This window comes from Cajanus cajan, chromosome 5, assembly GCF_000230855.2.
Source record: "Cajanus cajan strain Asha chromosome 5, NIPB_CcT2T_4, whole genome shotgun sequence".
NCBI classification, from domain to species: Eukaryota; Viridiplantae; Streptophyta; class Magnoliopsida; order Fabales; family Fabaceae; genus Cajanus; species Cajanus cajan.
Genome location: NC_138521.1, coordinates 758868 through 780017, shown reverse-complemented (window position 1 = coordinate 780017; position 21150 = coordinate 758868). Strand labels below are relative to the sequence as shown.

General features: G+C 33.3%; 3 protein-coding genes across 6 annotated transcripts; 2 read left to right on the top strand and 1 right to left on the bottom strand.

Moving 5' to 3' along the window:
* The first annotated feature begins 1779 nt into the window (after positions 1–1779).
* Positions 1780–7277, top strand: LOC109816993 (protein SHOU4). 4 transcript variants are annotated; one of them, XM_020382183.3, is made up of 7 exons: positions 1780–1998; positions 2600–2665; positions 2855–2965; positions 3515–4485; positions 5360–5515; positions 6173–6384; positions 6778–7277. In XM_020382183.3, exons 4-7 carry the CDS (start codon positions 3598–3600, stop codon positions 6968–6970), a joined length of 1449 nt encoding a protein of 482 aa, XP_020237772.1. In that variant the 5' UTR covers positions 1780–1998; positions 2600–2665; positions 2855–2965; positions 3515–3597; the 3' UTR covers positions 6971–7277. The 4 variants fall into 4 exon arrangements, with proteins under 4 accessions (XP_020237772.1, XP_020237771.1, XP_020237770.1 ...); XM_020382182.3 differs by lacking the exon at positions 2600–2665; XM_020382184.2 differs by lacking the exons at positions 2600–2665; positions 2855–2965 and having other exon boundaries at positions 1781–1998; positions 3515–4210; positions 4364–4485.
* A 1060-nt stretch (positions 7278–8337) lies between these two features.
* On the top strand, positions 8338–13245 carry LOC109817005 (Galactose oxidase/kelch repeat superfamily protein). The gene is made up of 6 exons (XM_020382199.3): positions 8338–8814; positions 8896–9125; positions 10620–10790; positions 11391–11496; positions 11756–11962; positions 12747–13245. The coding sequence occupies exons 1-6, from the start codon at positions 8461–8463 to the stop codon at positions 12915–12917; spliced, it is 1239 nt and encodes a 412-aa protein (XP_020237788.2). The 5' UTR covers positions 8338–8460; the 3' UTR covers positions 12918–13245.
* Positions 13246–14102: 857 nt separating this feature from the next.
* LOC109816997 (Kelch repeat-containing F-box family protein) lies at positions 14103–17112 on the bottom strand. The gene is made up of 2 exons (XM_020382191.3): positions 16481–17112; positions 14103–15241 (listed from the first exon to the last, which is right to left on the bottom strand). Exons 1-2 carry the CDS (start codon positions 16896–16898, stop codon positions 14286–14288), a joined length of 1374 nt encoding a protein of 457 aa, XP_020237780.1. The 5' UTR covers positions 16899–17112; the 3' UTR covers positions 14103–14285.
* Between the last annotated feature and the right edge of the window lie 4038 nt (positions 17113–21150).

Genomic DNA, 21150 nt, shown 5'->3' with positions numbered 1-21150 from the left:
ACCAACTCGACTACATGTTAACGGGCATGTGTTGGACCAAAAATTAAATTGGGCATTTGTGGCAAGAGTTCCTTCATCACTCAACAGATAAAAAAAAAAAAAGAAAAAAAAAAAGTTCATTGACCACTCAGCGTAGTTGCCCCAACTAGACACGCACAAGCCACAACTGGAACCTTCCATAATGAACGTGTTTGATGATGTTTTGGTTTTCTGAAAATTGGTATTCTAGTACGATTTTTAGAGACAATAAAAATAAAATATGTTTGGATAGAATGATTCTGGAAACAATTTCGACAAATAAAAAGATAAAACAAATTGTTTTGACAGCTGAAATACAATCAAGCAAAGGCTGTCTTGAGGAGATCATGGCATGACAACTTAAAAACAATTTCAATGATGGGAATACAGGTTGGATTTGATCTTCATGAGATAAGATCTGAGTCGTTATCTTTGTACATAGTAACTTCTCTTTATATATATAGAAAGAGGATAAAAACTTGTAAAAGAGTGATTGTTTCATAACAAAATATTATTCTTTCGGTTTCCAAAAGAAACGATAAAAGTAATTCATTTAATTTGTTTCCATTTTCAATATATTTTACAATAACTATGAAAGATTCAAGATTACACTCACATGAAAACTGTTATTATTCAAGCTTATAGACTGAAGGCTAATTTACTAAATGAGAGTCTCATGTTCAAGTAACAGTTAGAGTTTCTTTTATTGTTGAAATGAGAGTACAATTAAGAATAACCGTTAGATTGCCAAAGTGTTTATAAAATATATGATTTGATATTGTCATTAAGAATATTGGGTTACAGATGGTAAGAATTGATGAAATAGAAAATATGTTTGGTAAGTTGAAATAGGTTAAGAATTATGCAGTGGGGAAATGGGTGTAGTGTAACGTAAAAGGAACAAAATAGGAGATAGGAATCCGTGATTAGATAGAAAGAAAATAAAAAAAGAAGGGTAGTTTGGGTGTTAGGAAAGGTAGGGCCGTGCCCGTGCGCGTCCAAGAACTTTCCAATTTGTTGTATTGCATTTTGCATCCGATACAATTATACAAACATGTCACCTACATTATTATAATAATTTAATCATATAATTTTCACTCCATTACACTTCATAATACTATTATTTAATAATTTCCCTATCAATTCTTGAAATCGCACATTTTATCATTTGATTTAAACATTTTGTCCAATTAGTTGATCAACACCCTTAATTGACTATTGATTATTGATAATATTAAAAATTTTATTCATATTTTATCATCTCATTAATTGATTATTAATATATTACATTAATCATTAATTATTTTAAAATTTTCATATATTTTGTTACTTTATTAATTGACATAATATATTAATTATTAATGTTAACTTAAAAAATATACACATTTTATTAACATGTTACATATTTTTCTTTTCATTAACTAAAGGTTGATGTGGTATATTAACTATTGTTAACAATGCACCATAACCGTAAATGTGACACATTATATCATAACATAATTTATATATTATATTTGAAATTAATAATGTCAATTAATTATGAAATAAAAAATATATAGAAATTTAAAAATTAAGTGATAAAATTTATAATTTTGAAAATTGAATGAAAAAATTCATAATTTTTTTAAAATTAAACCTATAATTTATAAATAACTAACAGAACTTGCATTTCCTGTAAAATAAAAAAAAAAAAAAAAAAAAACAGAACTTGCATTTCCTTTTATTTTTCCTTGTTATTTTAATTGAAAATTTTCGACACTGTGCTAAACCAGACAACACGCTAATTTGTTGCGGCTCTCCCCTCAAGCTCTCAGTCACACACAAACACAATACAACCTTAGATTCTCCGAGAGAGAAACCTATTTCTTTCTCTGTTTATAATACAACACACTGATACTGAGACTGAGAGTGGTGGTAGCTTCTGTATTCTCGTTGATTATACCGAAGCCATGATGATTATGCGTCCAGATTTCAGTTCAGGTAGGTTTGCTACGCTCTTCACTCTCTCCCTTTATAGATCTTCCCATTTCCCTTCTCTTCTCCCAAATGGGAATTTCACCACTGTGTTTTCTAGTGCTCTGGACTCTGCTTTTCTTTGTTGAGAAAATGCCTCAGAAATTCAGAATAACGTTCAACTCTGATTCTTAGACACATTGCTTTCAACCCAGTGTTGAGATCACAACTTCATTATCTAGATCGCTTTCCTTATTGTTCAAATGACTATGTGGGTCTGCTTTTTCTCATTACCCTCGGCTGTAACATTTGACTTTTTGGGCGCAATGTGTGCCGTTTGTGAGATTTCCCCTCCAAATCATAAGGTTCTCCACAAGTTTTTTTTTTTTTTTTTTTTCTGTATTTTTAATTTATTTTATTGGATGCTGGTTTTCTGCTTGATTGGCGGTGGTCGAAGTAGTCTTGGAAGCTTCGTTTATTCAATAATGTAATTGTTTTTCATTCATGGGGTATTCTTGAAATATACCAAAAATTAAATGCCAACTTGTTGTTATGTATGACCTCAAGCAATTTCCGTTTACTTATGTTTTTAATTCGGAATAATGGATCCTGGGTCTACTGCTTCCAGGTTTACAGATTGGCACAAGTTTGAAAAAAAAAAGTAGGGCTTGACTCTTGTGGATGTTGACGTACAGTGAGTCCTTCCTCCTAGTGTAGGGTTTTTTGAGAATAGAAAAGGCACAAGGATTCATAAAACATAATCTTTGCACAAGAGTCCAGACTAGCTCTCTTGCTTTTCTGTGCACTAAAAACTGTTCCACTTCTGGAATTTCCTCATAAATTTTTAGTGTTAACATTCCCTCATTCATTTATTTAAAATCAGTGTACTTTTGGCTGGAGGGTGCATGAAGTTTATGGGAAGACAGATGGTGAGGAGATAAAAACTATGATTGGATTTGTGCATAAAAAATTCTAGACATGCTGTCTTATATAGGTCAGTAATTATTTGAGAACTTTGAGTGTTTCTTCATTCTATTGATTCATTGATCCTCTGGTAATGGCATTAGGGAGTTCAGTTGATATGCTCTTTATCTTCATTTGGGTTATGTGCATACATTAATGTATGATTGCTGGGAAGTTGACTATCGTATACTTTGGTTCTTTTTAATTATTTCTGGTTAAAGTGGCAATATGTACAAGATTTGCTTGCTCTGTAATGACTAATGATAAATTGTAAGTTTCATACTTTGGTTGCCCATGTGACCTTTGCGATATTTTGTTCCCTTGTGTGTTAAACTTGACATGTATGTTCCCAAGGCCGTGATTGGCGATCCGTATAAGATTGATGCCAACTAAGGATCTTAGATGCTGCTAACTTTGTTGTAAACTTTATTTGTGCTCTCATTACTATACGTAACCTTTATTGACCTTTCCAGTACCTTTCGTCCTTCCATTAGGAGACACAGAAGTTTATTGCAAGCTACCAATTTTGGTTGAACAATAATTCCAATCCCTTTGGGAATTTCATTTTTGCAACTTTCAGGATCACTTTGACAGTTTGACCTGTTCAGCATCAACTTCTGGTACTGCTATTGTCTGAGTTCTCAAGTGTTTAACAAAAGGTAGATGGGTTCTAGAATCCCATCTCATCAACTTAGCAATGGCCTCTACGTATCAGGGCGGCCAGAGCAGCCGAAAGAAAGGACTCCAACAATGACCTCAACAGCCATGCCATATACTGGTGGAGACATCAAAAAGTCAGGAGAATTGGGGAAAATGTTTGATATTCCTGTTGATGGCTCCAAATCTAGGAAATCTGGACCAATATTAGGTGCTCCTTCACGGACAGGATCTTTTGGAGGAGCTGGCTCACATTCTGGACCGATCCAGCCTAATGCTGCCGCCCGGGCTGTCTATACTACTTCAGGTCCAATGTCTTCTGGTTCAGCTTCCCTAAAGAAATCAAATTCCGGGCCACTGAATAAGCATGGGGAACCTGTTAAAAAGTCTTCTGGTCCTCAGTCTGGTGGAGTTACACCAGTTGGGCGTCAAAATTCTGGACCTCTTGCTCCTGTTCTTCCTACAACAGGTCTCATTACATCAGGGCCCATATCATCTGGCCCACTAAATTCTTCCGGAGCCCCACGGAAAGTGTCAGGTCCTTTGGAAGCGACAGGTTCAATGAAGCTGCAAGGTTCTGCAGCTGTTCACAACCAAGCTGTGACTGTTCTTAGTCAAGGTGATGAGTATTCCTTCAGAGGGAATTTTCCAAGGGCGATATTATGGTTATTAATTCTGCTTTTTGTGATGGGTTTCATTGCTGGTGGTTTTATTCTTGGAGCAGTGCACAATGCCATTCTCCTTATTGTAGTTGTGGTTCTTTTTGGCTTAGTTGCTGCATCTTTCACTTGGAATACTTATTGGGGAAGAAGAGCTATTATGGGATTTGTTGCTCGTTATCCGGACTCTGAGCTTAGAACTGCAAAAAATGGGCAATTCGTGAAGGTCTCTGGGGTATGTTTTGCTTCTCTTGCCTCATTTATTGGCTATTCTTGGAAAGTCCATTTTTACTTCTTGGGCTTATAATTATATTCTCTACATCAAATCATACTGTACTAATTCTGAATGTTCTTATTCACCTGTATGTGCATCAGTCTGATTTTGCTCTTTTTTTTAATAAATTATTCTTCACCTGATTTAGAAGTATTTTGGGCTTATCTTGTAATTTACTGGAGCTTTTCAATAATGTCGTTTTTATTTCACACAATGGAAAGGTTGAAAATCTTCAAGCATCTTTGATGTGAACCCTAAGTTTCGTCAATATTATTTATAAAAAAATTGCATGTTACTTCTAGTAAATAGCCTTACCTATATTAGGTATGTAAACTGGTAAGGCTTGGATATGTATTGGGTGCTTTCTCAAATAAATATTTCTGTATGGTTTAAAATTCAAAATGAATGAGTCTGTTTAATATTGAAATTTCATTGTTTTAATTTTTTTCAAGACATGATATCATTGTAAGCATAAGAAAATACGAAAATTGGTGGAAAAATTTATCATGGATGGGAAGCCTTTAATTTGGTCTTTATATCTGTTTGAAATAATGTTATTTTCATTGAATGAGCTTTGGATGATACTTACATGAGAGCATTTTGTTTCATCTTCCTTGTTTTCATGCTATATAAACATTTTGCTGTATCGGTATCACTAGTTCACTACTATATTCATGTCTTAATATCAGTGTCTTCCCAGACTAATCTCCCATAAACATCTAACTATGTGAATGAGAAGCTTGTACTTGGTTGGTTTTCATTCCTCACATCCCTTTTATTACTACAATACAAGCTCAAATGACTTAATCAAATATTTTTGCTGTGATATATGAAGGTTGTTACCTGCGGTAATGTGCCTCTTGAGTCATCTTTCCAGAAAGTCCCCAGATGTGTATATACGTCAACAAGTTTATATGAGTATCGAGGATGGGATTCAAATGCTGCCAATCCTACACACCGGCGATTTACTTGGGGCCTTAGATTGCTGGAAGTGAGTTACTAAGTTTTTAACTGTTATTTATTATTGAATTTAATACTCTGACATCTTCAGAAGCATGGCAGTGAAGCACATGCTCCCTCTGATAAAGTTTCAAGTTCAATTTATTGATTAGAATTAATTAATTATACTATCATGCTCGGTGGAAGGAATGAGGGTTAGAAATAAATATCAAGTCCATTCATGATCCATTAAAAATCCAATCCATCCATAACTTCTTTAAAAAAATCCAACCTATCCATTAATAATTTTTCACGGATGGATTTTCCATCCATATACATATATAAACTTCCTTGTCTACATAAATTATTTCTCTGAAGTTCCTCTCTATATGAGGGCTGTTTTCAGAAGAACATGTAATGAGCATGGGTAGGGATAAATCCATCATATTTTATTCTCATGATTGGGAGAATTGGTTGAATTTATGCATGAACATATTGGATGATTAATGGAGAATGGAAGCAATTGCGACCCCTTGTATTGAGACCTTGGATGTTTCTTGTCAAGCCTTTTGATGGCATTTTATGTTAATTTGACCTATTTATGTTTTGGGTTCAAGAAAGTACCCACCACTAAAGAAGGCCCCATGGGGAGTCTACATTTAGGGACTTCTTTTTCACTTGATTGACAGGAATATATGTAATGTGACAGAGGCGCTTGGTTGACTTCTACATCTCAGATTTCCAGTCTGGTTTAAGGGCATTGGTTAAGACTGGGCATGGAGCAAGAGTTACCCCTTATGTTGATGATTCAGTTCTCATCAATGTAAATGCAAACAAAGAAGAGCTGTCACCAGAGTTTATCCGGTGGTTGGGAGAGAGAAATCTTTCAAGTGATAACCGCATCATGCGGCTGCAAGAAGGGTAAAATTTATATCCTGCTTTCCTTCATTTTGATCATTTTGAATATACTAACCTGATTTGTCTCTGGATGGGGGTGCATTGAGGGTCAGTTTGATGTGGGGTTTATCCCTACTAGACTAGCATGACTAGTTGTGTTTGAATTTCAGTTGAACACAAATCCTTTGTGAGAGTGAGATTCACGTTCATCGTGCATTGGAATAAGTGAACTAAAATTTGTATACATAAGCGGTTCAAATTGTTTAACCTGTTGATTTTATTACATTTAGCAACGTAGTTATGAGTTTTCAGTTTTAGTGTAGTCATCCGGGTGCATGCTCTTCAAGATTCCTTAATTTATATCTGATGCTGGATCTTGATTTAAGAGTGGTAATATAACTTGGTATTAATATTCAGGTACATAAAAGAAGGAAGCACGGTAAGTGTAATGGGGGTTGTTCAGAGGAATGAGAATGTGCTTATGATCGTTCCACCGCCAGATCCAATCACTACGGGTTGCCAATGGACCAAATGTATTTTTCCAGCTAGCCTTGAGGGTATAGTTTTAAGATGTGAAGATGCATCAAAGAATGATGTGATACCAGTTTAACAGGATCTGCAATGAGAATGCTTTTAGCATCATTGGCGTTCTTAGATAGTATTCTTTTCCCCTCTATTATTAGTGGTGGTGGAATATCATATTGACAGATTATTATAGATTAAGGTGGCAAAGTTGTGTGTGCGCGCTCGTTATTTTTCTTCTTTAAATTTGTTGTATAGTTCTCTCGTTGCTTTGATGTTCTTCTAGGACTTGTAAACTTTGGTAATGTTTGGTGCAGTCAAATTCTTACCTGTACGAGCATATTGTGATTATGCTAACATGCTAAATAGAAAACAAGCTTTCTTGTGTTTGCAAATCTTTTCTTTATGCACAGAATTTAGCTCGACCTAGTCGAGACAAATATATACTTGTTTATTAGTTACCCATTTGGAAAGACCCTAAATCATGCCATAGGCAGAAGTTTGTCTTTTATAACAGTTTTCCCTCCTCAAATCATGATTGAGGTTATAAACTGTAAACAAAATTAATGGTATAACTCATCGATTTCTCAATCTCATTTCAACCTCATTGTCTCAAATCCCATCCTATACACATGAAATTCACCAGCCAAATTTTATGCACGTATAAACTTATTTCCTAATGCCTTCTGGGACATTCAAAAACCTGTGACGTGATCTCCTAAAGAGTTACGATGCTTAGGAAATCTGGATAAAATGTACAGTAAAAGAAAGCCTTTTGTTTTGAAGTCCTAACATTGAATTAGTGGTGAGGGGTTCATAGTTTCGATGACGTCATGAGTTTAAACTTTACTGTCATTACCGTAAAAAGAAGAAAAGATTAACTCTGAAAAAGTAATACCAGTATATGGATTATGATTTATAGAGTGATGTTCCATGATTATGTAATGGTAGTGATCTTATATCATTGGGATTTTCTTTCATTTATGTATATAAGATTGTTTGAGAAAGATTTAGGGATAAGTGTTTAGTCTATAGATATGGTTTATAATAAAATATCATGGATTTTTTTGGGTCCATAAAATATCATGGATTAACGATATAGTTTGATTCAGGTAAGTGACTTTATCTAATAAAAAAAACTTGATTATGATTTTTATATGGAATATTATTAGTCATGAAAAGCATATAAAAAAAGTCATGAAAAGTATATGAAAATATAAAAGAAATTCAACTGTTTTTTTTTTCCCTTAAAAAATATGCATCAGAGTTCATAAATTATTCAAAATTGAGAATTAATATTATTATTAGATTTAGCTGTTAAGAATAAAACTCAAAACGATGACTATTTTAGAATAATTAAAAATAAAAATTGAAATAAATGATAAAAAAAAGTATAATCTAACCTAATTAATAAAATAATTACTTTTCAGAAAGAAAAAAGAATAATAAGAAAGCTTGAAGGACGCATGAAGTGGATTATTTAAAAACAAGGGGCGAAGGAAGACGCGTAATGGTAATGGCAAAGCAAAGTAGAAGTATAGCTGATTGATGAGTGATTGAAGATTAAAGTTACCGGGCATGGTTCGGGCGTCGGTGAAGGTCGGTTCCGCCAAATTTGTGGTCATCTGCGTTGGGCTTCTGGGCTTCGCTCTGGTTGCGGACTTTCTATGGGCTTCTTCGTCTTCTACTCTCACCTCCAAGCCCGCCACATTAGTTCTTCCCAGGGAGAAGGAAAACAAGAAGAACAAAAACGACGATACCAATAAAAATGCTTCTTCCGGAAGATTCCTCTCGGCGGCTTACGCCGATTTGGACGCGCCGCAACTCCACTGGCACAAGATGGCTCCTGCTCCCGTCCCCCGCCTCGACGGAGCCGCCATTCAGATTCGGAATCTTCTCTTCGTGTTCGCCGGTTACGGCACAATCGATCTTGTAACTGCGCCTTTCGCTTTCGATCTCGATTATCGTATTTGCGATACTGTTCCTCCTTTAATGTGAAATCTGTGTTTGCAGGTGCATTCTCACGTTGATGTGTATAATTTTACCGATAATACATGGGGAGGAAGATTCGACATGCCGAAAGAGATGGCGCATTCGCATTTGGGAATGGTGACCGATGGAAGATACATTTACGTGGTCACTGGACAGTACGGACCACAGTGCAGAGGTCCTACTGCTCGCACGTTCGTGCTCGACACTGAAACTAAGCAATGGCGGGATCTACCTCCTTTGCCGGTTCCTAGGTTTGTTTTTGCTCCTCCAATTAATCTTCCTTTGCAATTAACATGCTGCAGCAAAGTATTTATATCTTGAATAAAACTTACATGTAATATCATAATAGGTGTTATTGTTGTTATACCTTTCCTCTTTATATTTTCCCCCTTTCCTCATTATTTTGCTTGAGGGAGTGGTGAAGGTATTCATTCTATCCAGTGCTAGATGATCTACCTTAGATTTCACGTTGATAAAGACAGTATGCTACTATTTTGACAGTCATTAGTCAGTTTCCTGGCATCTTTTAGGTTGGCTCTGTTTTGATAAACAGTGAGTTGAGCTTCTCTTGTAAGCTCCAATCAACTTTGCACTTAACTTTTGTAGAAGTTATCTAACCTAACTTCTCAAGGAGATAATTTTAGTTTATTGAAGTGACTCAATTCAATTTTCTTCTCCCATGAGTGCTTATGAAGTAGTTTATTCAAACATTAGTGTTCTTGAAAAATGAAATCATTGTGGACCTGCAACTTAACTGGATCCTGCACATAGTGGGAGCTTATAGTTGCTTTACATCCAATCCTGTTCAAGAAAAATAAAATGAATAGAAGAGAATGAAGAATGCTGTGATTGTTAACATGAAATATAAACAACAGATTCAAAGGGAAGGGGAATGATTCGATCAAACTTTCTTATTTCCATCTTCTTTCTTGGTTTCTGGCTGCACTATCTGCACAAGTTTTTGTCACAGACAATAGATGCTAGAGAACCAGGATGTGCAGAGGTGTTTGAACAGTTCATCTCATCTCTGTTCACCAAAACTGCCTTCAACTAATGGAATTGGAAAGTTGAGTGTGCAAGATGTAATAAGCATATTAACGATAGCACTGCAGAAGATTGGGAAAAAGATAGAGGAGTGGAATTTATACATTTATAACATGAGTAGTTAAGTGAATAGATAGGCTCTATTGGGAAAAAGTCAAGATAAGACAATTAAAGAATATATAAGTAGAGGACAATTCTCATCTTATAAGTCGGTCTTGTAGGGTTGAATTAGACCCAAATCAACTATTCTAAAATAGTATTAGAGTTATCTAGATCTACCCTAAAAGGGTCACTCACCATTAATATACACACCAAGTCTAATAGTATTGGACATGAGGGAGTATATTGGGGAAAAATTCAAGTCTTGCCCATCATATATCATTAAAAAGGGTCACCCACTATTTATCCACATACCAAACCCAATAGTGCTGGACATGAGGCAGGGTATTGGGAAAAACTCAAATCTCACATTAACTAGAGATAAGGCATTTAAAAAGTATATGAGTGGGGGACAACTCTTACCTTACAAGCTGATTTTGTAGGGTTGAGTTAGGTCCAAATCCATTATTTATAATAATATATTTATACTTATATTAGTAATTTATTATGTAAAATAACAATAACAATTGATTAGCGAAAACTGAATTAAAGTAGTTTTGACAATTGTTTTGGGTGGAAGGTTCTGACAATATTATATTCAGATATGCACCAGCAACTCAACTTTGGAGGGGTAGACTGCATGTGATGGGTGGCAGTAAGGAGAATCGGCATACACCTGGATTAGAACACTGGAGTCTTGCTGTTAAGGACGGAAAAGCTTTAGAACAGGAGTGGAGGAGTGAGATACCTATTCCCCGTGGAGGACCTCACAGGTTTGTGAACTGACTGATACCCAATTTGTTTGATTGAGCTAATGAGTGCCAGTGTACTACTTCGTTATACATAGTGCTATTAAGTATTGGCTATTGAGTTTTGTTATATTATACCCATTAAATTATTGTATTTCTTTCTCAAACCAGTGTGTTTTACTACTATTGTTATCTATATGTTTTTCAAGTAACTATTTATTTTGCATTTCTAGGAAAGCCATATCTTCATAATTTTGAACCATTTTGGTTTCACGGGTAGCCTTTGAGAATATAAAAACTTCATTGCTTCCTTCTTTTACCCTCCAATCATTTTAACTTCCCAATTGGATTTTATACTCCTAATTTTGTGTCCTTTAGGATTGAAGTGTGGTGTGTCAACATGGAAGCTTATTTTGTTTTCTCGTCTTTTCTTGCATTATCATTTTTCAAAATGTTCTTTTATCCCTTATGATTCATTTAACTTTGTTGTATTCAAGAATTAAATGTGATCAGTTTTTCAAATCTTTAGGTTTCAAACACAATACTAATCTAGGTTTATCGAAATGCATTTTCTTATGTTTATAAGTTACCTGCAATTTATTACTTATTAATATCTTCTTTTAGGGCATGTGTTGTGGTTGATGACCGTCTTTATGTTATTGGTGGTCAAGAAGGTGATTTTATGGCAAAACCCGGGTCACCTATTTTTAAGTGCTCACGCAGGCTAGAGGTAAGCCATGGATAAAATTGTTATTATTCTTGTCTTATTTGCTCAAATTATGAACAACCCAGGTTTTCTTCTCCTTGATATCAATTCAATGAGGCAAAGATTGTGTGTTTTTTTGTGCCAGTGTTTTACTTCCTTTGTCTAAATTGAATTGATATTTGATAGTACATGATTAAACTCGTAATTTTTATTGATGCTAAATTGTGTTCTACGATACTTTGTCATGGTTTGACACTTTGACTGATTGTTTATTGCCTGTCAGGTGGTCTATACTGATGTATACATGTTGGATGATGATATGAAGTGGAAAATGCTACCTCCAATGCCAAAACCAAACTCCCATATTGAATTTGCTTGGGCGCTTGTAAACAACTCCATTGTCATTGTTGGAGGCACAACAGAGAAGCACCCCGTAACCAAGAAGATGATTTTAAATGGAGAAGTAGTCCAGTTTAACCTGAATACACTGGTAATGATTTCTCTTTTTCAAAGCACTAAGGAAACTAATCTGCATTTCTGCATATTTTTTCATATTCAATCATTATATACATTTCTCATACACATATTACTCATTTATATGTGGCAGTGCAAATAGATACTCTATTTTAGTGATTTTCTCGTGTCACCCTCCACTCACTTAAACATGGATGGGATTTGACTAAACTCCTGTCTTACCATTTCTTAATGCCAAGGTCATAATCTTTTCTACCTGCTTATTTTCCCTAGTGTCAAGATTGAATAGCAGAAGTAAGACCGTAAATTATATATTATAAGATTGAGTATTCTTGTTTTTATGTTTTTTTAAAACCTTATCTTATAATCGAATGAAAAATGGACTTTGAAGTGTATGGTTCCACTGAATGCATATTACTATTGTTAGAGGTTCTCAGATGCCTTTTTATTTTGGCATATTCAGAGAGGAAAGTCAGGCTTTCTCAGCACCATTATGCACATTTGGTGCGAATGATTCTTCTGCTCTGCAGCCTTGGCTCCTTTTTAATGTCCTGTTTTGTTTAATTCTTTTATTTAACTCGTGTCATAAATTATGGTCCGTCAAATCCCACGATTTTCTGCATCATATATTTAACTGAAAGAAGGAATAGTCTGATGGCTTTAATTCATGCTGACATACTGTACCAAAGTCAAGTTAGTAGTATGTAGATGAAGGCAACAACAATATAGATCTAATTGCAAGTAGGAGCATTATGGTATGATGTCACTGATTGTTTATTTCCCTTGTTATTAATTCTCAGAAGTGGTCAGTGATTGGAAAATTACCATTCCGGGTGAAAACCACTCTAGTTGGATTTTGGAATGGATGGTTGTACTTCACTTCAGGACAGCGAGACAAGGGACCTGAGGATCCGTCACCTAAAAAGGTCATTGGAGAGACGTGGAGAACAAAATTAAAATTGAATGAGTAAGCAATTGCTGTGGAACCTTTTAGTAGAGTCTCTCTCCAAAAGCAGAGGTGAAGAGGCCAAGATATTGCACATTCTTTGTCATTATTATATTCGTTGTTGTAATTCACTGAGAATGACTGTAATTTAATTCAACATTAACAGTTGCCACCGACCTTTTTACCTATTGGCTTTTTATTTTTTTTCCACGTATATTAAGCCTTTAGGTGTCCATCTATTGTAGTAAATATTGACAGATGAACTTCGTTTATGTTAATTGTAATTCTTATAGGCTTATTACTATAGAAAAAGAATATAACCAATGTTTGTCCGTTAAGGTTTTTTTAATCAAGATCTTTCTATATATATAACCATTGTAATTCTTGTGTTTGAATCTTCAAATAGCGAAAATAATCATTCGTTGTTATTTCTCTTGAAGTAGGTCTACTTGACTCAATTAAGATCGAGTTTAAAGTGGTTTTTAAATATTCGGCGACATTTAACTCAAACTAACCCATAAATTTGAGGGTTATATATATATATATATATGAAAGTGAATTAGTGACATTATAAAAAGTTGATATTAATTTAATTTTTTCAATATAGAAAAATAGTATCTTAATTTTCTAATCTAATAATAAAAAAGTTTTGAAAAATTCCCTCAGAAAGTTATACCCATGATGATTTTCCTTTAAAATCATATTATACACATAACAGCAGTTAAAGTAATAGTACATAAAAAGAAAAACATTTAGAGCACTGTTAGATACACACTTATATGAGTTATATCACATTTTACACATTGATTAAAATTTATTAAAAATTATAAATTAAGGAAAAATTTCTTAAATAAGACACGTTATTTAAGTAAAAATTTCTTAAATAATTTTTTTTACGTGTGACGTGTAAAAATTTGTAATTTTAGTTTGTAGTGGAGTGTGTCGGTGAGTAATGCTAATACTACTATTCATTAATTCAATTTGATACTTATAGAATTAAAAACTATATTCAATACTTGAGCAATTATTAACATAATCTACTTCATTGAATGAAACATGAATAAAAAGTTAAAAGGACAACGTAAAAAAAATGTTAGAACTTTGTCAAGATGCCCAAATTAACCTAATGTCTTGACTAGGATTCCATCCCAACAAGACTCAACCAGTTAGTGACATGAAAATTTTAAAATGGCAATCAAGAGTGCAAACGTTTTGGTAATCTTCACAATCATACCATTGCTTTCTAATTATGCAGTCGCAGTTCATAGAAGATATTGCCACTGCTGAGCAATACAGCTACTATTTTACAATATCTAACACAATGGCACTATACTAGATAATGGTATGTAGTTTGAAGACACTGCACACTACAGAAAGAGCCATTGCCTATTAACTAGATCTGAAGCACAAGCTCCACAAGAAAGAGCTCCCCATCAAACCTTAGTCCAGAAGGTTCAGCAGGCTGAAGAAAACCATCAACCATTCCACCAAATACATACAAATAACGCCCAGAACGGTCTACACAAGCTCGGTGAAAGGATCGAGCATTTGCCTCATATCCACTTGATTTCCATCTTTTCCACATTCTTGTCAGCACTTTCTTTGAGCTCAGAGTGATGCAAGGGATGGCACTAATATCTAACTCCCAAAAATCATTTTTCCTGTGTCTATATGAGTCTTCTCCTCCATAAATTAGCAACCTTCCTCCCAAAACCAATGTAGCTGTGTGACCAACTCTTGGAAGGGAAACACCATGTGGTATGCTTTGCAAATCATATACTATTTGAACCCATCTCGGATAACCTTGGCATGAATCCAATAGCCAAACATCATCTAGCACCTCATAACCCAACCCTCTTCCTCCAAATAGTATTGTCCTGCTTCTCCCAATGCATGTCAAAGTGTGTCCTGAACGTGGTGGAGGTGAAGGGTGTGTCACAATCTCATGCCACGTGCCAAAGCAGGAACTATCTGACACCTCCAACACCCACGTGTCCCCCAAACGGAGGCCATTAAGGCCAATACCTCCATGGATTATCATTCTCTTCTCATCAATACAACATGCGGCATGAGCCCCTCTAGGGGTTGGGGTAACATTCCCCACATCAATCATTTTCCATGAAAATGTTACACTCTTGTTTTCATTGAACATGACTTGCCCCAACCATGCATCGTTTTGACGGTTGCCACGGTCATTGATTCCTCCAAAGAGAACAAGAGAATCACCCATCTCCACGCATGTATGACCAAACCTCCCACTTGGAATGCCCGAATGGACTGTCTGCCATTTCAATATTCTTTGGAAATCATTGCCAATGTATGCAACCCATGTGTCATCAAGATGTCGTCCTAAACAACAATTATTAAAATAAAAAAAAATTATCAGAACAAATATATTACAAGGTACTATCCTAGTCAAGAGAAATAGAAACTTTCGATAAAAGTAAAAAACCAGCATTCAGGTCAGAATACCGTAGTAAAGGGTCTCCTTGCTCCTATCTGGCAGAACTTGGCTTTTAAAAATGGACAATATAAAAGGAAAACAAACTAAGAGCATCTGCATAAACAACCCACTGTGCCACATCAGCTCTTTTCCTCTTTTTTTCTTAAGCAACGGAGCTTCTACAAATAATTTTGTTAAAATTTAAGTAACCCATTTGAACACCTAAATAATGAAAAGAGCTAATGTGGCACATGGGTTGCTCATGCTGCAGATGCTCTAATAGTGTGTTTGGATTGGATTAAAGGTGAGAAATAATCAATTATTTTTTCATGGTGAAGGCAGAGTTAAAAATAGTTGCTTCTACCTTTTCATGATATCATTTTGGGAGGTAAAATTGGTTCTTGGTATTATCCAAAAATACTTAAAAACATTGCAGTGCATAACCAGGAGAGGCTCTACAGAACAAATAGAATATGTCCCGTTATGAACAGTGTTTGCTTAAAATTTAGTCGGTACTTCCCTTTTACTAAAAAAACTAATGATAGAATGAAACACTGTTTCATAATTTCTTCATCATAATTTAGTAAGGGATGTAAACACTAGTTCCCTTGAATGTTTCAGATATCATGAAGACCAAACATTTGGAGTCTACCTTTCCGATGTGCACAAAAATGCAAAGCCTAGAAGGCAGTCATAAAAAATTAATCAAGGGAGAGGAGAGAGCAAAGGAGGGAGATGGTTTTAGCTTCATGGGTGCTATAAGACTCCAGATGAACAAATCTTTAAAGTCAAGTTGAAGTGTCCTAGGCAAGTTGACATGCTTAATGATAAACAAATGACATGCTCATATACACTAAACTCTTTCAAATGATAAAAATACACTGATAATCAAACTTGACAATTAAATAATCATGAATTCACATCATCCTTAAATAATAAACATAAGCTCCACCAATAGTGCCATACAATAATATTTTTGTGTTCAATTCAATTCCTTTTGTACTGGGAAAGGACATACACTACTTGTCTCTCTATCTCCATATTAGGGGAAACACATGAGATGATGTTTAATGTGAACAGTAACAAAATCCAATTTTGAAGATGGCATGAGGAATAAAAGAAGATGGAAAGAGAAAGTAACAAACCTCCTTCACAGCCGCCACCAAACAAGACTAGACAATCAGAGACAAAGTTGAGAGAGTGAGAAGCCCTGGCAGTGGGGAAATCCAAATCCACATGTGGCTGTGACAGTTTATGACAACAAACAGAATCCATCTGAGAGACTTGCTTGTAGAGCCTCATCCATGGGAAGTGATGTTGGTGATTGGAGGAGTTGAGAAGTGCCTCAACACAAGTGGAACCTAAGTCCCTCTTGCACAAAGATTTCCAAAGTGTGTCAGAGTTTGTGAGAGCGTTGAATCTCTTGCAAGTCATGGATAGGGAGAGAATTGCATCTATGGGGAGGAGGAGGAGGATAGTTAAGAGGTAGTCTTGAGCCATGTTGGTGATTGGTGATCCACTGTAACTGTGATTACCACTGGCACTTCCTTCAGATTCTTCCATGGTTGTTGGAACAATCAAGTGGTGTTATTATATGGATGCAATCGGAAATTCAGAGGAGAGGAGGAAAGGGTTTGTGTTTGTTTGAGGCAGATGGCATGGTGGTGAGTGAGTGTGTGAGATAATTGGTAATTGGTAATTGGTAAAATGAGGTTTTGTTGTATGTGTGATGGCATCAAGTTGAGCCAAATGGTAAAAAATGGTGATGTGGAAAGAGATTGATGGGGGACAGGTGAGTGGGGTGCCCAATTTGTTTGTCGTGTATTTGAAATTATGAGCCTTGCCTTTGTTTCAACATATCTTGGCTGCTGCTGCATGCCATGTCATGTTATCTATCTGGACAAGACAAGAGCCTTCACTTTTGTTCCAAAAAGAAAGAATGAATCAGACCAATAATTTAAATTAAATAAAATCTAGAACACTGCCACAAGATCATCGTGCATATTACTATTGCATAGAATTGGAGGCTTTTGCTACATCATATCATCATAATTATAAAGAGTATGGTTCGTCTCCTCAACTATACTTCATCCGAATGCGTAATGCCTAACTTGTACATCTTAAGGCATACTTTTTCTGTATATATACTTTTTATTCTTACACTACTTGTTTTGAAAAAGAAAATGTAAAGTTAACATTGAAGACAAGAATGATAAAGAGGTGACTAGAAAAAAAAAAGTAAAAAGTTATTTAGAGCAAGAGAAATATGAAATAAAAAACATTTTTCTTGAATAGATAATTATATTTTTTTATTAACAATAATGAATTGGGGATTTTTTATTTTTGACATGAGGACTACAAACACCTAAACAAACAATTATAAAAGAAAAATACAGTCAAAATATTAACAAGGAAAGTAATTTGAAAAAGATACAATCCTTTCATCATAAAGTATTCCCATTTAGTTAATGCATCCGTAACTTGATTAATTCATCTGAATACATGATTATAAACAATTTCTTGAAAATGATCCACTAAGCTTACAACTTTATTGACTTAGGAATAACAAAAATGATGTTGATAACATCCATCATTTAAGAACTTTGTGGTCATAGGAGAATCAATTTCTACTAAAATATTACCTTGAAGACCTTTAACGCAAATCACCTTGAGGCTATACTATATATCCCAAAGTTTAGCTTAAATCATCAAATAGAAATCCAATTTAGCAAAGAAAGCATACACAAAATGATCTTTAAGTAGGGGTGTTTGTGATGTAGTTTTGTTTGAATGAATTGTGAAATTCGAATCAAATCAAATCAATTTTTGTGATTTAATTTGCTTTACTTTTTGCGATTTTTTGATGTTAAATTCATTAAATATGCATAATAATATGTTAATTGTTTAAAATCGTATGTCTAAATTAAAAGTAAAAATATACAATTATTAAAATATTATGACCATTTAAAATATTTAACATCAATTCTTATCTTATTATTTTAATAAAAATATTTTTTTAATATTTTAATTATTATATTAAGTTTTTTTTTTCTCAAATATATATATATATATATATATATATAAACATATAGTTTTTCACTTAAAAAAATATTTTCAAACATTATAAAGAATTCATAATTTTCATTCTAAATTTAGTTTAGAAGTTTACAATTTTATAAATATTATAATATTATAATATTATAATATATATTTGGAGAGAGAAACACCTTTTAGTAATTTACAATCTTAGAAAAAACATTTTATATTATATGTCAATTTTGTATACATTCATGCTAGTCTTAGGAAAGGACTCTGGCAATTGCATGTGATGGTGCTAATATTTCCTGCATTGCTTTACACACATTTGGTTGTATGTTCTGGAATACAAAAACATTTCATATACGCCAAATCGTATCCAAAGCTACTACCAATGTAATGTTTCTCTAGACATTCCATATGCACACATTTGGTTGTATTTAGCTTTTAATATTTGGACCCACAGTTTCTGCAGACTAGCATAGAGATGCCATCATGTAGAAGGAATTAGAATTGGAGAAGTACAAATGCCAATTCCACCTTCAATTTTCGAGCACGGATAGCCTCCCAAGCCATAGTGTTAACTCTCCTCTATTCTTCATTACCCCGTAGACGTAGAAAGCTTCTACATGCTCTGTTTAGATCATCACACAACTACCAATTGCCAAAGGACTTAACCTTTCATTAACTTTGTCCAACACACCTTGAAGAGTAACTTTATTTACTCGCTCATGCTGAAGAGGTATTCCTAAATACTTCTCCAAATTCTCACTACCTTCATACCCAAACGCCTCACTGATATACATTCATTTTTATTAATTAAACTTTATTGAAAATTATAAATTTAAGAGTAAGTTATTAAATAAGATGTAAAATATATTAAATTTAGTATTTTTCAATAAATTATAAAAAAAGTATATTAGAAAATGTGTTATTAGTATTTTTCATTGTAAAAATAAAATTCTAACTTTTTCTTTATTCACATTTTGGCCTAACCTTACATGAAAGAGAATTAAATATGCTTTTACAGTTTCTGCCTGTTGCATAGATGCATTGGTAAGGACTAAGGAGCACAAGGTCACCTGCAAAAGTCAAATGAAACGATAGAGGGTCTCCTTGAGACAACTGAATTGGCTTCTAAAGTTTCTATTGTCCTGCTTTCACTTCAATAAGGAGGAACATTCTCTTTTAGGAAAGGTAAAATAGACCCTTACTCTAGAGATTTACAAAAATATTTTCATGTGAAACAAATAAGAGCATTGTTACAGCGTCCGAAATTTTGTTCGAATCATGATCTAAAAAATTAAAATATTAATATATTTTAATAAATTTATTATAAAATAATTATTTAATTTAATATTTTATAATTTATAATATTATTTTATTCATTCGAAATGAATTTTAGCGTACAGATTCAGAGGCTCAATCATTTTTTAATAAATAAATATCAGTTCAAGAATAAGTACGGAACGTGTATAAACTTGTAAAATTTAGTGGGTGCTGGTGTGGATACGGTACTCAGTGCCCAACCCGCCCTATCCCACAATATATATATATATATATATATATATATATATATATATATATATATATATAATTTATTTATATAAATATATATTAATTAATATAATAATATTACTATTATTTTAGATTTAAGATACAAGTTGAAATTGTATGAGTATTTTTTTTTTAAGTTTTATGATAATTTATCTTTAATTAAAATTAATAATATCAAGAAATTATGCTACTTATTATTTGAAGAATATCAAATTAAAGCTAAAGAAATAGTGAAAAACTCAACTTCACAAGTAAATGTTAATGAGTCAAACTTGGGTAATCTAAAATGTTAGTAATTTTCTTAGTGATTATGATTTATTTATGAATGATACAATTGAAACATAAAGTCTGAAATAGAGTTCTACTTGAAAGAAAATGTTTTGTCTAAAGTATTACTTTTGACATTCTTGGTTGATGAAAAAAAAATGGATCAAGTATCCAATTTTGAAAAAAAAAATTTAAGGATGTTTTGATAATTTGAATTTCAACCATAATTTCAGAATCTCATTTATCATAGGAGGTAGATTTTTGAATCTTCATCATTCTAGGCTCCATAAATTTACTCTGAAGGCACTTATGTGTCCACAAAGCTAGTTGAAACACAAGTAACAAGGTAATAAATAATTAAACTTTGCTTATTTAATAAAAGTTATTTTATTTTTTATTGTTGGTTTTAATTATTAATTTAAATTTTCTGATCATTCATTTTTTTTATCATATAGTTTATATTAGTATTACCGAACCAAAATAATATATAGACTTGGAAGACAAACATTTGCAAAAATATGAAGAAGTTGATTTTGATGATGAGGTCAAATGTCTACATACTTATTTTTTAAAATTTATAATATATAATTTAATCTATAATTTAATCTAATTAATTTCTATATTTTTTTTTTACAAATTTCGGGAAATATTGTTAATACATGATCATAATGTTGGAAGTCTAATTATAACTTTTATTATATTGATTTAAAAATTTTTTTACAAGAATTGAATATTTTTTAATATTTATTTATAAGAATTGTTATATTAGATTTTTATAATGTTAAAGACCTGATAAATTAATATTATATTTGTTTGTGTGAAACATTATCTCTTTATTGATTTATTTACTTTATATATAAGTACCAAACGGGTACAAAAATGGTATTTAAATTGTTACCCATGCTAAGTACGGATATTGTTTTTAAACGTAAGTATGAGAACAAGTATTATAGAT

Coding starts and splice junctions, on each gene's coding strand:
- LOC109816993 (XM_020382181.2), top strand. CDS start 3,598: ATGGGTTCTAGAATCCCATCTCATCAACTTAGCAATGGCCTCTACGTA. Junction 4,486..5,359: donor AATTCGTGAAGGTCTCTGGG/GTATGTTTTGCT, acceptor TGATATATGAAG/GTTGTTACCTGCGGTAATGT. Junction 6,385..6,777: donor ATCATGCGGCTGCAAGAAGG/GTAAAATTTATA, acceptor ATTAATATTCAG/GTACATAAAAGAAGGAAGCA.
- LOC109817005 (XM_020382199.3), top strand. CDS start 8,461: ATGGTTCGGGCGTCGGTGAAGGTCGGTTCCGCCAAATTTGTGGTCATC. Junction 8,815..8,895: donor GTTACGGCACAATCGATCTT/GTAACTGCGCCT, acceptor CTGTGTTTGCAG/GTGCATTCTCACGTTGATGT. Junction 11,497..11,755: donor AGTGCTCACGCAGGCTAGAG/GTAAGCCATGGA, acceptor ATTGCCTGTCAG/GTGGTCTATACTGATGTATA.
- LOC109816997 (XM_020382191.3), bottom strand. CDS start 16,898: ATGGAAGAATCTGAAGGAAGTGCCAGTGGTAATCACAGTTACAGTGGA. Junction 15,242..16,480: donor TGGTGGCGGCTGTGAAGGAG/GTTTGTTACTTT, acceptor ATTGTTGTTTAG/GACGACATCTTGATGACACA.